This window comes from Tachyglossus aculeatus, chromosome 23 (genome assembly GCF_015852505.1).
Source record: "Tachyglossus aculeatus isolate mTacAcu1 chromosome 23, mTacAcu1.pri, whole genome shotgun sequence".
Taxonomy (NCBI): Eukaryota; Metazoa; Chordata; class Mammalia; order Monotremata; family Tachyglossidae; genus Tachyglossus; species Tachyglossus aculeatus.
In genome coordinates, this window is record NC_052088.1 from 22,654,502 (window position 1) to 22,671,425 (window position 16,924).

The 16,924-nt window shown below is 40.6% G+C and overlaps 1 protein-coding gene across 5 annotated transcripts in view; it reads right to left on the minus strand.

Annotated features, from left to right (window-relative positions):
* MEF2C (myocyte enhancer factor 2C) overlaps window positions 1-16,924 on the minus strand; it is a 175,501-nt gene that overhangs the window by 31,655 nt on the left and 126,922 nt on the right. For 3 of the 5 annotated variants that reach the window (XM_038765868.1, XM_038765866.1, XM_038765864.1), the window contains 2 exons: window positions 10,805-10,991; window positions 7,114-7,161 (listed from right to left, as the gene is read on the minus strand). In XM_038765868.1, coding sequence (XP_038621796.1) covers window positions 7,114-7,161; window positions 10,805-10,991 — 235 coding nt within the window. The remainder of the gene's footprint in view (window positions 1-7,113; window positions 7,162-10,804; window positions 10,992-16,924) is intronic. The other 2 variants (XM_038765867.1, XM_038765865.1) reach the window with 1 other exon arrangement.

Genomic DNA, 16,924 nt, shown 5'->3' on the forward strand with positions numbered 1-16,924 from the left:
CATGTTAAGTGCTTAGTAAATACCATAGCTAATTACTGATTAGGCCCTAGGAATTCTTGGCCTTTTCCATTATTGTTCTCATCAGAATCTCCCACCTAAGAGGCGTTGAAGACCAGGCTACATTTGTAATTTACAACTATTGTAAAAAGAAGGTGTACTCTGAATTGGTTGCCAAGGACGCATTTCACATAACAGGGAAGTAGCATGGCCTAGTGGATCGAGCATGAGCCCGGGAGTCAGAAGGACCTTGGTTCTAATCCCGGTTCCACCACAGGTCTGCTGCGTGAACTTGGGCAAGTCATTTCACTTCTCCGTGCCTCCGTTACCTTTTCTGGAAAATGGGGATTAATTAAAATGGGGAAAATGGGGAGCCCCATGTGGGTCAGGGACTAAGCTCAACACAATTACCCTGTATCTATCCCAGCGCTAAGTATAGAGCCTGGTACATAGTAAGTGCTTAACAAATATCACATTATTATTATTATTACTGTTGTTGCTATAATAGAAGAGATTGATTAGGAGGACAAGATCTGACTTTGCTCTAACAAACCCGAGATTATCCTGGTTTCAGTTAAACATATTTAACTCAGTGCTGAGGATAAGCTTAAGGAAGCCCTGGTAAACCTGCGCAGTGTAGAGGACCCTTTCACGATTCTGTCCTTGAAAAAGAGGGAGAAAGAAAGGATCTCAGAAATGCAGTCACCCGAGCCTGGTGGGCCAGGTTCCTCCTAGCCCACGTCAAGTCTCGGTACCTCAGAACCATTTCCCAAAACACAAACACGAATACAGGACTGGTTCCTACAGGAGGTCCCTGCCTCTCTCGGGAGGACTCCAGTGCCAATCAGAGCCCCTGCCCTGGGTCTCATGATCTTGGAAAATTCTGGCTACTTTCATACTTGGCCCTGGGCAGATGCCAAAGAGCAGACTACTGGAAAACTAAAGCCATCTGAAGGCACAGGGAGAAAAGGATGGTGTAAACAACAGAATCACCCCTAGCCATTGTGCCCTTCCAGATGATGCTATGCTCCATTGGCACAGTGTGTAAATGAGGAGAGGAAGGGAAAGATGAACATGACTCTCCCTCAACCCGTGCAAAAGTTCAAAAATTGACAGGGGAAAACTACTCATGGAGGAAAGCTTTTATGCGCCACTGTCCTATCCCTGGGGAGTGGTGCTTGTTGTATCCTTATGTTTGTACATATTTTTTACTCTATTTATTTATTTATTTTATTTGTACATATCTATTCTATTTATTTTATTGTTAGTATGTTTGGTTTTGTTCTCTGTCTCCCCCTTTTAGACTGTGAGCCCACTGTTGGGCAGGGACTGTCTCTATATGTTGCCAATTTGTACTTCCCAAGCACTTAGTACAGTGCTCTGCACATAGTAAGCACTCAATAAATACGATTGATGATGATGATGATGATCCTTAGCATAACAAAAAAAGACCCTGGTTTTCTTGAGCTTCATTTTTCTCTTGGGTTGACTCCCAAGGTAAAATTGTGGATGACTTCGGGGTTACTACTCAGAACAACCCACACCAACAAAATAGCGTAGTTGGAAAACATGGGCCCAACAAATAATCTAAGTGGCTTTTTCAGTTTCTATTTCCTACTTATGTAATTTGTTAAAGTAATGCAAAACCGGATGCCCTTGGGTTAGCTATCCAAAGTCATTTTCCCATTTTTGGAACAACAAAACTGCTATTAAATTCTTCTTCCTGGAATATTTTATTTTGAATATGTGCTATTCCGAGGGATGGCAAAAATGCAAATTCATGAAGCTCAAATTTGGCAGAAGGCTTGGCACCTAAATAGACTGAGCCCAAAGTCTACATTAGAGCTTTTATGATGCCAAATGGGAAGTAAATAGGTTCTCTATTGCTTACATTTTTTAAAAAATTATCCTTAAAGAAGAAAACTTCATAGGAGTAGCATTTTTGAAGGAGGTCACTGGGGCAGGCAATTCAACCCCAAAATGACCTTTCCTCCTTCTTCAGCCTTAAGGTACATCAAACCTCTTCTATGTTTTTGCACTGCGGACATGGAGTGTGGGCATTAATGCCAGATTAAGAAAAAGATTATTCATACAATTAAAAATTTATGATGTATTCCTAGTAAAGTCTCTAGCTTATTTCAATTAGGTGTTCAAGAAATTACAATTCTTGCCGACTAAATGCGTCGACCGGATGGAACACAATTAACAATCAAAATTATTTCTTCCCAAGGAAACAATCATTATGAATTTAAAAAATGAATTATATCTAATTTTAAACAACTGCAAAATAAGAAGCTATAAACAAATCTGCGTAAATGTTCTTTTGTTGTGACAGGGGAGTAATGTGCCCTAGTGGAAAGAGCACCAGACTGGAAGTCTGGAAACCTGGGTTCTAATCCCAGCTCTGCCATGGGCCTGCTGTGTAACCTTGGGGAGTCATTTAACTTCTATGATCCTCAGTTTCCTCATCTTAAAAAAGGGGGTTAAATGTCTATTCTTCTGCTTAGATTGTGAACCCCCTGTAGGACAAGGACTGTGTCTGGCCTGATTACCTTGTATCTAGCCCCATTCAATTCTTGGCACATAGTAAGGACCAACTAATACCACAATTATTACGATTTATTACTGCTAATTGTAACTGAATTTGTAATTGCTCTGAAAACGAAAAATGGTTCGAAGTTTTTTGGCAAGACGTTAGTGGTGGATCTGGGGCATGACCTATTCCCAAATCAGGGAGTCATGGACAATCTGAAGCCACTGACATATTGAAGTAGGTTTCTGCCACTTGTAACAATTGCTGTTCAACATCCTTCTCAAAGAAAACGAAAGGGACTGCATGTCTCAGACAGTCTATCAATAAGTGAAGTTTCATGAATCAGATAGTTCAGACCAATTAAGATTTTGCACTTATGAACTCTCAATCAAGAAATTGGAGCTCTAAAAGCTTTATTATGCTGTCAGAACTCCCAAACAGAATTTAAAAGACTGTAACTTTCTGATGTAGTTATCAGGATAACATCAACTGAAGCTTTGGACTCAACATTTGAACTTTAGGATTGTGAAAGCAAGTGCATCTTAAACCTGTTACTTCCTTACTAATATCAGTCCCTTAAGCAACATATACTGTTAGACACATATGTATATATATTTAAAATTTATAGTGATCTTAACTAATCAGCTGAAAATTAAGGCATATCCAATAATTGGGGCTAGGTTGATTTTCAGGATAGCCACCATGTAAGTGCAGTTTAGGGTAACAGATCAATGTTGCCAACTTGTACTTCCCAAGCGCTTAGTACAGTGCTCTGCACACAGTAAGTGCTCAATAAATATGATTGAATGAATGAATCTAGAGAGATTGGTTATTATACACTAAAAATACTTAGGGTTAAGAGTACCAAATGCTAGTCAAAATGTTTTAAAAAATGTTTTCTAATCTACCAAGCAAAAGGTTTCATTTTTTTTCATTTTGGATACGTTGATTAATTATTCTACGTGAAGCTTGTTACGGGGACCTTCCAGTCTGTACATTCATTCAATTGTATTTATTGAGCGCTTACTGTGTATATAAGCTTGATTCCTGCCCATTCCAGGTCCTCTCTGGATTTAGGAACTGAGAGGTCCCATCCAAAATAGTTGGTCTGGCAGTGACCCCTCCGGGGCAGAATGGAGATGAGAGAACACTGCTGTCAAGTGTGATGGGAAGTCATATCTCCTTCTAGGAAAGTTTGCGAATGGAGAGAAAGGCTCCATTTTCCAGCTTTGGTCCCAGATTAAGTTTTCCGGGTAAATCCTAATTACAAGATTTACTTCCATATTGCAACATCACCACATGAAGATCTGGCTGTTGTTTTGGCAAGAAAGGTAGATGTAGAAGTGAATGTTTCCCACTGGCGACTTCATGTTTGCTTTCAGGCTTCTTTTCGGTCAGCATCACTTTCTGTTTTCTTTAAAATTCCTCCTAATTACACGGGGTTGGGGGGGAGCAGAGCAGGGAGGGTTTAGGGAAGTTGTATGCTCTTTCATACTGCACTTTCCAACTGTTATTTGGGAAGTACACTTCCCAAGTGTTTAGTACAGTGCTCTGCACACAGTAAGTGCTCAATAAATACGATTGAATGAATGAAAGTATAAAGGGGACAGGCTAAGATGCTTAAAGGAGCTTATTTTATTGATTATTCTATTTACCTTAGTTCTCTCATTAAATATTTGAAAATAAAACAAACTGTTGGAAATAATTAACCCCAAAGGGGAAAAATAAAAAAAAAGTGATTGAACTGATTACTGTATGATGATCTTGGGGGGTCTATGGCTTTATTTCAACCCTTGACTTGCAAAGATCCTACTGTTTTCTATTATACCCAGGATTCAGAAGGTCTCACTCATCTTGTTGATTTGCTGGAGTTTTCTTCTTATTCTCCTCTCCCTAAACCTACAGACATCCTGGCTGGTTCCTTTCCCCCTACCAGCATGAGTGGTGACATCAGCACAGATATATTCTGCCCAGACATATGACCCTGGATTGCAGGAGAAGGGGATGGCAAGCTCAGTTTATGGGAAACGGCATGACAGCTAAGCTCAGAGCTAAGTGGTATCTGCAACAGGTGGTCTTGGCTGCCAGAGTTAGAAACTCGCTCATGCCTTAGCTGAAAGAATCAATAGGGGACCAGTAATTGTATCTCAACCATGTGCAAGCTGGGAAATGGATAAGCTTCCTCCTATGGAATTCGAGACAACCAACCAAGACCGTGGAGGGGTGGGGTAGAACCCAATGCCTTGGTGACAGTTGATACTCTGATTATAATAATAATATACATTTTGTCTTTGGAAGCATCCTTCAATGATGACTTTTAAAGCAGGCTCAGACTTGGGTGACTTTGATGTTTGCTGGACTCTCCCCTAGAGAGCTTTAAAAATAGGTTACACACTCATCTAACTGGAATCGTGGTCCCGTTTGAAGATGGGTTAAATGACCTCTCAGAGTTCCTTTCAGCTGTATGATTCTTTGATTTATGTGATGAGAATGCTGACGTTTCCTAGGTTCAATGTCTCCTCCTCTCTGGAGAACCCGCACACCAGGAAGATTGACCTAATCCCCAACCTTTCCCTGACATCTTATCTAATGGCATCTCAGACAGCCGACATAAAGTAGTGGAAAGAAGCTTTCTCTAGGAGTTTTTGCCAGTACTGACTATCTTATTTAAACACAGCCCTTTCCTCTAATTTAAAACACTTCATCGCACCAGGTTTTTTCCTCATTTTGGTAAGACTTTCAGGACCACTCATCCACTGATGATCTCTCCTCACCTCAGCTTTGTAGAGCTGTGAATTGACTGCAAAACAGTCAGATGCCAAGAGAGGAAGTGCGAAATGCTATCTAGGGATATGTGGGGATAAGCAAATTTATGTGTGTGACAGGTGGAGAAAGAGCAGGATTGCTCACAACAAAATCACTTATTTAACAACTCCCCTAGACTGTCCTCAGGGGGAAGAAATGGATTCACTGCATTGCGAACTGAGAGTAGGAAGCACAAACCCCTCAATAACCCATTTCTCCTATCCTATTCTCTCCTCATTCATTATGATAGCCCTATAGGCTCATTACTCTTAAAATGTCTTCCTGAATTAAGTGTATTGGAAGTATTATGATACATATTTTATAGCTAGAGTAATTAGGTCTAACCTAAAATTAAAAAATAGAAAATTAGGGAAGATCAAGACGCACTACCATGGAGTTTCTCTAGTGCTGCAAATTTCCCAATTGTCTATTCATTTTATTCCCAGCCATTAAAAAGAACTGGATGAAGAAGCTTGAAAAAAATAAGGAAAACCCATTTGCATGGCTTGATCTGTTAGGTTTTGTATCTATCCCAGAACTTAGCACAGCGCTTGGCATATAGTAAGTTCTTAATAAATACCAAAAAACCCCTACAGCTTTAAAGACAAGGTGTTAGACCCAGAATGCTAGTGTGGCAAATCCAACTCCAGGCAGAACAAGAACTCATGACTCCCAATTCCCCACTCTGCTATGCACTCCATGTGGACAGCCTTTGTTTTGAACTTCCAGCATGCTTAGAACAGTGTGTTGCACTTACTGGGGCTCAAAAAATATGATTACTACTAGTAGGTGGAGGAATTGCACTCAGTTCTGTGTTTTCGCTACGTATTTAGGCTAGAACTAGGGAACATTTATCAACTAATATGCATATAATAATAATAATAATAATAATGTTGGTATTTGTTAAGCGCTTACTATGTGCCAAGCACTGTTCTAAGTGCTGGGGTAGATACAAGGTAATCAGGTTGTCCCACATGGGGCTCACAGTCTTAATCCCCATTTTACAGATGAGGGAACTGAGGCCCAGAGAAGTGAAGTGACTTGCCCAAAGTCACACAGCTGACAAGCGGCGGAGCCGGGATTTGAACAATTTTGACACCTGTCTGCAATGGTTTTTTTTGTTGTCTGCCTCCCCCTTCTAGACTGTGAGCCCATTGTTGGGTAGGGACCATCTCTATATGTTGCCGACCTGAACTTCCCAAGTGCTTAGTACAGTGCTCTGCACACAGTAAGCGCTCAATAAATATGACTGAATGAACGAACGAACGAATGAATGAACTAATGTGGCCTGTTTTGAAACAGTGCACAGTGGCATTGGAGAAATGGCTTCTGCCTATGTGAACGGTGAACACTGTACTATAACACGAGTAAAAGAAGGGTTTTGCAAGAATGCATCCCCTGCATTACAGAACTAGATGTATCAGTTGGAAGAGGCAACTACACTTACAGGAGCAGGGAAACATAGCTCTCTAAATATTGTACTCTGAGATCAATCCAGGAAAATTTGGAGAGTGTTCACAGTTTGTGGTAAAGTTTTGGGACCCTACTGGTAGTATAAAGGGATTAGTAAAATTTAAAGGCTCTAGGAATTCCTAAGACCTCGAGGATTCCTTGTCTGGCTTGAAAAATTATCAATGAGTAGCTAAAACTGGCAGTGCTCTACAAAAAAATATTGCCATTAAGTGCTGGTCAGTCCACCGAAGCCTTAACCCTTCCTTAATTATCCATAAGGTCAATACGAATTGATTATACGTAACACACAAAATGTTCTTGTTTACCTGCACTGGTGCCTGCACCGGTTGTAAGGTCCCCACCCATCAGACCACCTAGGGATGAAAAGGAAATAGGCAAAATGAGAAGGGCTAAAGTAACCCACAAATACCAAACTTCACTCCCGGCTGTTTTAATATATTTTCTCCCCAAGCAACCATGTCATTGCAAAGAATCCCAAGCCAGACTTAACTGACATATTTATTTTCTTAAGGTACGGCTTGTTCAGTATTTCACTAACCAACATTTTACCAAGATTTTTTATTTTCACTGCTAGCCCTGTCCAACAAAAAATAAACATTTTAAAAAATCTGGCTTGGTAGTTGCAGCATTTTCATGGTGCTTTTTTTTGCGGGGGGGAGGGGATAAATATATATTTTAAAGGTAGCTGTCTTTGAAAAACCAAATGTAATAATAATAATAATGATGGCATTTGTTAAATGCTTACTATGTGCAAAGCACTGTTCTAAGCGCTGGGGAGGTTACAAGGTGATCAGGTTGTTCCACGGGGGGCTCACAATCTTAATCCCCATTTTACAGATGAGGTAACTGAGGCACAGTGAAGTTAAGTGACTTGCCCAAAGTCATATAGTTGACAACTGGCATAGCCTGGATTTGAACCCATGTAATAATTCAAGAGGCTGAGATGATAAGCCATCAACTAACACTATTTTTCTATGACTATGTACTTGATGTTTGATGACATTTAAACCAATGTACGTGCAGTGAATTTTGTTCTCTTCCAAAAATGGAAACCATGCCTATTTCTCTGAATGTAGAATGATTGTTTCTTGTTTCTTGTCTCTCCTTTTCAGAGGTAAACTCATGGCAAATTCAAGAGGAAGACAAACTTCCTTTATCAGCAGTGTTCTTAGGAATAGGTACATACCCACTAAATTTCATCTTTTTACTGCTAATGTAAGTTAGAGATTAACATTATTTTCAAACTAAAGTGTGCATATGCACACAGCTGGGAAACCCATAAATATTGATGGTAGTATTTATTCCAATTATTTAGGGCCACACTGTGGAAAGACTGTGGAAATAATAACAATGATGATATTTGTTAAGCACTTCCTATGCATCGAGCACTGTTCTAAGCAATGGGGTAGACACAAGGTAATCAGGTTGTCCCACGTGGAGCTCACAGTCTTAACTCTCATTTTATAGATGAGTTTAACTGAGGACCAGAGAAGTTCAGTGGCTTGCCCAAGGTCATACAGCAGGTAAATGGCGGAGCCAGGATTAGAACCCACATCCTCTGACTCCCAACCCCTTGCTCTTCCCACTAAGCCACATAAGAAATATGTAGGGATGACTGACAACATTTTTAAGATGGATTACAAGGTCCTTTGTTTCTAAATGAACAATCTACATTTCTATGAGGTAGTTCTGGTTTTTTTTTTCAGTAGGAGCGTGATTATAGGCTGTCCATCACCTCGCCCCCTCCTACCTCACCTCCCTCCTCTCCTTCTCCAGCCCAGCCCGCACCCTCTGCTCCTCTACCACTAATCTCCTCACCGTGCCTCATTCTCGCCTGTCCCACCGTCGACCCCTGGCCCACATCATCCCCCTGGCCTGGAATGCCTTCCCTCCGCACATCCGCCAAGCTAGCTCTCTTCCTCCCTTCAAAGCCCTACTGAGAGCTCACCTCCTCCAGGAGGCCTTCCCAGACTGAGCCCCTCCTTCCTCTCCCCCTCTTCCCCTTCCCCATCACCCCCTTACGTCCTTCCCCTCCCCACAGCACCTGTATATATGTATGTATGTTTGTATGTATTTATTACTCTATTTTATTTGTACATATTTATTCTATTTATTTTACTAATATGCTTTGTTTTGTGCTCTGTCTCCCTCTTCTAGACTGTGAGCCCACTGTTGGGTAGGGACCGTCTCTATATGTTGCCAACTTGTACTTCCCAAGCGCTTAGTACAGTGCTCTGCACACAGTAAGCTCTCAATAAATACGACTGAATGAATGAATGAAAAGAAAATCAGCATTGCTTACAATGAATTTTTTGGGGTTTTTTTTTTTTTGAAAGGCACCAACACATTGTTCAAGTGGAATTCAGAAAAATATATATGGTACACTTGAAAAACCTTCTATAGGATACCCAGAAGAGAATGGATGCTTAATTAGAGAGTTTTACAGGAACAGTGAAGCAATGTGGCCTATTGGAAAGAGCACATGACTGGGAATGAGCAGACCTGAGTTCTAATCTAGATCCACCACTTGCCTGCTGTGTGTAACCTGGGCAAGTTCCTTAATTTCTTGGTGTTTCAGTTTCCACATCTATAAAATGGGGAAATTTTACACTTACTATGCATATAGTAAGTGCTTATCAAATACTGCAGTTGTTATTATTGTTATTTTTTTTTTTTTAAAACACTTCATTTCTTGGAAGGTGGATGGGAACCAAAAGCTTTTTCAATCTATTTTGTAAAACAAATTTTTTTCAAAAATGCCATTCTATGACTAATTATGACATCAAGTGTGTACTATATGTTAAGTACTGGGTTTGATGCAAGGTTATGAGATCAGACACAATCCCCGCCAATCAATCTATCAAAGGTATTCACTGAACACTCCTTTTTTACTGGTGTTTGTTAAACACTTACTGTGTGTGTGCCATCACTGTACTATATGCTGGGGAAGATACAAGCTAAGCAGATTGGACACAGTCTATGTCCCACATGGGGCTCATGGTCTTATTCCCCATTTTACAGATGAGGTAACTGAGGCACAGTGAAGTGAAATGACTTGCCCAAGGTCATGGAGCAAAGTGGTAGAGCTGGGGTTAGAACCCAGGTCCTCTGAAACCCAGACCCGTGCCCTTTCCACTTGGCAATGCCACTTTTCTGTTTATTTACTGTGTGGTGAGCACTGTACTAAGCACTTGGGAAAATACAATATAAAAGCACTTATAAGAGTCCACAAGGAGTCCCACACAGGTTCTATAATCTATCTCTCACAATCATACCCTCAGTGTAGTGATGTGGAAACTGGGACCTGGTAAGGGTAAGTGATTTGCCCAAGGTCACACAATAGACCATTGGTGAGGGAGTCCCAGGTCCGGGTAGCAGAGGGCCACAGGGCAGGAGATTAAGAGGAGGGCGAGTACCCCCTGAGCAAAGAGAGCCGCCGGCCGGGGCCTGGTTTGTTGTCGAACCAGCTCGAGACATCACCTCGTTGCTTCTTTCTATCTCCTCTGTTTGCCCTTATTTTAATGTCCGTTTCCCCCATAAACTGCAAATTCCTTGTAGGCAGGAATGGCATCAACCAACTCTGTGGTATTGTGCTTTCCCAAGTACTTAGTACAGTGCGCTGCACACAGTAAGCGCTCAATAAATACCACTGACTAATTGAACTACTGGAACTGAAACAAACCTGGATCTTTGTAATTTAAACCTGATCACTTTATAACCTCCCCAGCGCTTAGAACAGTGCTTTGCACATAGTAAGCGCTTAATAAATGCCATTATTATGATTATCTTGTGACTCTCTCATTCCTGTGTTCTTTCCCCCAAGCTATGCTGTATCTATCCTTCCGAAAATTCTCTTAGTAATGTGAAATGAATGGTCGAGACTAATGGAAGGAAACCCGGTCTTCCGGCACTTGGAAGAAAGTAACTAAAAAGGAATAACAGCCAAAGCACCACCTGAAGTTGATTTACTGACCCTCAATATTTAATAGTACATACCCGTGTTACCTGCACTTGGGGGCCGATGTGTCACACCAGGAGACATGCTATTCCTCTGCAAGGAAGGATGGGCCAGTGGCAAAAGGTTTGGGTTGCCCAGCGAGCTGACTGGATTACTATATACCAAGCTGTTGTGGTTGGACACTGGGATAGAAACTGGCATCTCAAAGTTGGGTGGCGGAACAGCCTGTGTGAGCAGAAAAAGGGAAATAAAGACAAGAATAGTACTGAAGCACAACAGTCTTGAAGTACAGTTTTTCTATTTTTAGTTCCAATATTTTGTAACCGGTGGTTGAAATTTAATTTTTTCAAGCCAGAAATCAAGAATTCAAGAAGGAGTTGCTTAATTACCTTTAAGGTCATAAAGGAAGGATTGATATTTTTCAAGTGAAGAATACACTTTTCTTAAATGCACCTAATACATTTCTTTTGTGAATATTAGAAATTGTATCACTTTTGTTTAAAACAAAACCTCATTCTGTTAGGCTTCTTCTTTTTTATTTAATTCAATGAGGTGATAATTGTTCACTTATGATATCTTAGTCTGGTGTCACGAATGACTACTGCAAGATCAAAGGTGGGTGATTGGAATGACTTCACTGCATTGAGAAAAATGAGAAGTGGAATGCAAAAAGAAAGCTTTAGTTTAAATGCTTAAATAAGCCAAAATTTCATAATACGAAATGATCTCCAATCATGTAAATGGCTCACATATTTAATTAATTTCATAAAGTTTGTCCTTACTTTAAAAGTATCTCCACAGAAAGCAAATGTTGGAAGAAGACATTTTAAGATAGAAAGTTCAGCACTGCGCAAACGGTAGTTAACATTTCAAAATATTTTTCTCATCGCTTTGGCGCATATCTTTTCTCTTTATCACACAAGGAATTTTTACTGATCTCAGTAACCACAGCATATAATGAAGTAAAGAGTTGGAAGCTATCCAAAAACACAGGGAGCCCTGGCAGTCAATACTGATGTCTCTCCCCTAGATCCAACCAATCAATCCATCAACAGTATTTATTGAATGCTCACTTGATGCTGAGCATTGAAGTAAGCATTTGAGAGAGCATCCACTTCTGCTCAACTAAGTTCACTGTGGGCAGGGTACGTGTCTATCAACTCTGCACAGTGCTTTGCCCACAGTAAGTGCTCAATAAACACGATAGATTGACTGACTGATAATTTGGGTAATTTAGGGTAGAAAGTAGATTGCAACAGTGACTCAGTCCTGCGGACATATCTCTACAGCACAAGTCTACCAAGCCAAATTTACTAAGTTTGCTTTATGGAAGTTACTGAAATGCAGCTGGTGGACGGTGAACCACATTTTACCAATGCTGAGGACCGTTATACAACAATTCACAGCAGGAAGCAGAGGATAATTATACAACTTTATGCAACCTCGCACAATTATGACATTTCATTTTTATCTCGGGAACTATCATTTTTGGACAGTTCCATTTTTTTTTTTTTTGCATTTGAAATGAAGCATTTTTTGACTATGCTGCCAAAGAACGTCTAACAGACATATTGCTACAGGATTGTGACAATATTGGACCGCAAACATAAGCAGTATTTCATAAATATCTGTATTTCTAATTTTTATAGAATGGCTAGTGAAGTAGATGCATTTCTGATAGTGTGGCTATAAAAGAGGAAAAGTCACGGCAATCTTTTTTGGGCTTCCACATTTCATTTTTGGCTGGCCTGTAACCACTCTGAAAACTCAGTGCTTTTATGATTCTTTGGTGAGGGTATTTGTAACAACCTTCCTCTGCTCTATTTGCTTCAGTCCTTCTACCCTACCTCATTCCTTTTCATTCATTCATTCAATTGTATTTATTGAGCTTTTACTATGTGCAGAGCACTCTACTAAGCGCTTGGGAAGTACAAGTTGGCAACATATAGAGATGGTCCCTACCCAACAACGGGCCCTAGAGCGCTACTATTTCTATTTTGAAAGTGACAATGAATGCTTATGGAGTCTCTCTTCCTCTATGTCTCTGGAGCCTCCTAAACTTTCTGTCTGATTCAGTGGAAAATATTTTAGTTTCACTATTTTCTAATAGGGGAATATATTAATAAGACTTCATTCTGTGGTTAGCCAAGATAATTAAAAACCATTTATTCAGGATAGATGCTTCGGCTGTTTCTACACTGGCATCAATCCACAAGCAATGGAATTTACTGAGTGACTACTGAGTGGAAAATACTGCATACGAAAAGCTTGGAAGGTACAAGAGAGGCAAGAAACACATTCCCTGCCCTCCAGTACCTCATAATCCAATGGAGGAAATGGCATGTCGACCAATCAGTGGTATTTACTGAGCACACACTGTGTGCAGAGCTGTATACTAAGCAGTTGAGAGAGTACAATAGAACAAGACGACCCTGCCCTCAAGAAATTCATCAGGTCATAGAAAGCACTGCGCTTCTAGAAACACTGGAAAATTCTGCCCAAACTCAATTTTTTTTTGTGCATGGACATCTTATTCCCTGGCGTTTTTGCAAGTTTGCATGTGTATTTTCTTGTTTCACTGTTAAAAACAGTCACAAGTTGAGCAAAGCATCCTGTTTAGTAATCAGGATTCCAAATTGTGAATTAGCTATTGTAGAACCCTTGTGGACTGTGAAAGAGCAGGACCCATATTATTAGACCCACTCAAGTGAATACTTCACTCCCAAGATTCTCAGTGTAATACAACTCCTGGTGGGTATTTAACTTTCTGTGCATCTCTGTAGATGCAAACATCCTGTTTAAATGGACCTTTGGCTGATTAACTTTAAATTACTTCATCATATTATCCAAGTAATCATATTTTAGTTTCTAAACTGACAAAGTACAGCTTTATTTCATCCCTTAAGAGTCCCTCACACAACAATACTATCGTTATGAGCTAGATAGTTGGTCATAACATACTTTTTCCTGAGTGAGCTAGGTCTTATTTTTGAGGTTAAATCTCTGACCTCTCATATACACCAGCTCATATAACTCATCATCAGTATAACTGTGAAGAGCAGGTGATTCCAAAGCTGAAGGTATTCTTTGATAAGTATTAGTTTCCTAGGGAACACATTGAGTCTGACCTTTTCATACAGATCTGGGAGTGCAGTTTCAGCCCCCCACAATCCCCGATCCCACACTGAGATGTGCATTCTTGCTGTTCTCCCTCCTCGTGCCTCTTGAGTAAATCATCATCAATCATATTTAGTGAGCGCTTACTATGTGCACAGTACTGTACTAAGCGCTTGGGAAGTACAAATTGGCAACATATAGAGACAGTCCCTATCCAACAGTGGGCTCACAGTCTAAAACGGGGAGACAGAGAACAAAACCAAACATAGTAACAAAATAAAATAAATAGAATAGATATGTACAAGTAAAATAAATATATAAATAGAGTAATAAATATGTACAAACATATATACATATATATGTAAATATATGTAAATATATGAGTAAATCAAGCACACACTGGCTTCCCCTAATTGTCCAGTTAGAGGAGTCCTCTGTGCTCCTCTGAACAGTTCAAAAAGTCATCAGCATTTTTAGCGGCTGACTCTGCTTGCCTTGGTCAGTCAGTCAATCATACTTATTGAGCGCTGACTGTGTGCAGAGTACTGTACTAAGTGCCGGGGAGAGTACAGTATAATAGTACAACAGGCATATTCCCTGACCACAACGAGCTTACAGTCTAGAGTGGGAGAGAGACGTTAATATAAATGAAATTACAGATAATTACATAAATGTTGTGGGGCTGCTAGGAGGGGGAGCAAGTCAAGGCGGCACAGAAGAGAGTGGGAGAAAAGGAAAAGAGGGCTTAGCAAGTGAAGGCCTCTTGGAAGAGATGTGTCTTCAATAAGGCTTTGAAGGTAGGGTGAGTAACTGTCTGTTGGATATGAAGAGGGAGGGCGTTCCAGGCCAGAGGCAGGATGTCAGCAGTGAGATAGATGAGATCGAGGTGCAGTGAGAAGGATGGCATTAGAGGAGCGAAGTATGTGGGCAGGATTGTAGTCGGAGAGTAGTGAAGTGATGTCTGCTCTTGCTACAACTGAGCAGAGGTACGAAGAGGACCGGCCACTTACAGCACCGCATGTTGCTGTGGGCTCGTCTGCACGGAAGTGTCATTTAATGGGGGTATTGGGGGATGAGAAGGGATAGAGACGGGATAATGCTCCCTACGCCGTGTAACTATGTGGAGGGGAAAACTCCACAGAATAAAGGCCCTTTGGTCCACCCGTGGGGGTGAGAGACTGGAGCTCGAAAACTTCTTCAGGTCACATGGGTAACAATTAGTAGACTGCCAAAGTAATCCAATCATAATTACACATTTATTTGTACTTATAATGAACCTTCAGGAGAGGATTACTGAGAACATTGGCAATAAAAATAGCCCCAAAGAACCTAGCTCTGAGTAAAAATATGTATTATCTCTGTGGTGCAGTAAATGGTACCCTAGTGGCAAAATAGCTAATGGGTTTTTCTCACCATCTAACTTACTAACAGGGAGTAGAAAGCAAAGAGCACAAGGACAGGAACACAATAGCTATCCTCATATACTTACATTTACCTAGAGCTGGTTTTTCCTGGGCTATTTTTGTTAAAAATGCTCTCAGCAATCTTCTAATAATGGTATATTATAATGATACATTAATGTGTAATTGTTATCAGATGCCTGAGGCCCATAAAATACATAATCCTTGAATACTCTCTAGAAAGCTGATTGCCTCTCATTAGAGGCAAAAGTAAGGCCTTGTTGCTGCAGTCTTTGGCTGTATTTTTTTCAGGAATATCCAAATGTAGAGTTGACTAAATATGTAGGAAATTTGGTACCTTCCTCACACTCACTGCAGACAATTTAATCCAAGATCTATCATCTTGGATTAATACATTTTGTGAGGCATATGTCACTTTTTGCTTAGCTTTGGCTATAGAGATAGCATGCTTTTTTCAATACAATTTGCAATTTGAATTTGGGCATCGTAAAATAATAGTTGTGGAAATAATTATTAAGTGCTTACTCTGTACAAGGCACTGTGAAGAGCCCTGGGGTAGATATATGATAATCAGATTAAACACAGTCTCTCTGTCACATGGGGCTCATACTTTAAGAGGGAGGGAGAATAGATACAGGTGGGGAAACTGAGGCACAGAGAAACTAAGCGACTTGCACAAGGTCTTGTAACAGACAAGTGATGGAGCTGGGATTAGAACTCAGGTCTCGTCATTCTCAGTCCACCGCTCTTTCCACAAGACTATGCTGTTTCCAATCAATCAATCAATCAATCAATCAGTAAACACTATTTACCGAGCACTTAATGTGTTAAAAAAACTGATTACTAAGCTCTTGGGAGGATACAATGCGACAGAGTTCGTATATACGATGCCACTTCACAAGGAGCTTATGGTCTAAATGGGGAGCGGACGTCAAAATCAATTACAGATTGGGAAATGACAGAGTGTAAAGATATGTACATATATGATGTGTGGGGGTGGGGTGAGTAATAAAATGCCTAAGGGTACAGACTCAAAGCATAGACAATGCAGGGGGAGGTCGACTTCAGTGGGTAAATGAGGGGCTAATCAGGGAAGGCCTCTTGGAGGAGATCTGATTTTAGTAGAGCTTTGAAGATGGGGAAACATGGCCTGTTGGTTATGAAGGGGAAGGGAGTTCCAGGTCAGAGGGAGGATACGAGCAAAGGGACAGTGATGAGATAGATGAGATCGTGGTAGAGTGAGTAGGTTGGCACTAGCAGAGCGAAATGAGCAGGTTGGGATGTAGTAGGAGATTAGTGAGGTAGGGTAAGATGGGGAGAACTGATTGAGTGGCTTAAAGTCAATGGTGAGTTTGATGAGTAGGGGATTGGGCAAGCACGGAGGTTTTGAAGTAGTGGAGAGATGTGGACTGAACGGTTATTCAGGAAAACGAACCAGGCTGCAGAGTGAAGTATCAACTAGAGAGAGGAGAGAGAGGAAGCAGGGAGGTCAGTAAGGATGCTGATGCAATAGTCAAGGCAGAATATAATTAATGCTTGGATCAGCATGGTAGCAGTCTGGATGGAGAGGAAAGGATGGACTCTAGAGATGTTATGAAGGCAGAATTAATAGAATTTGGT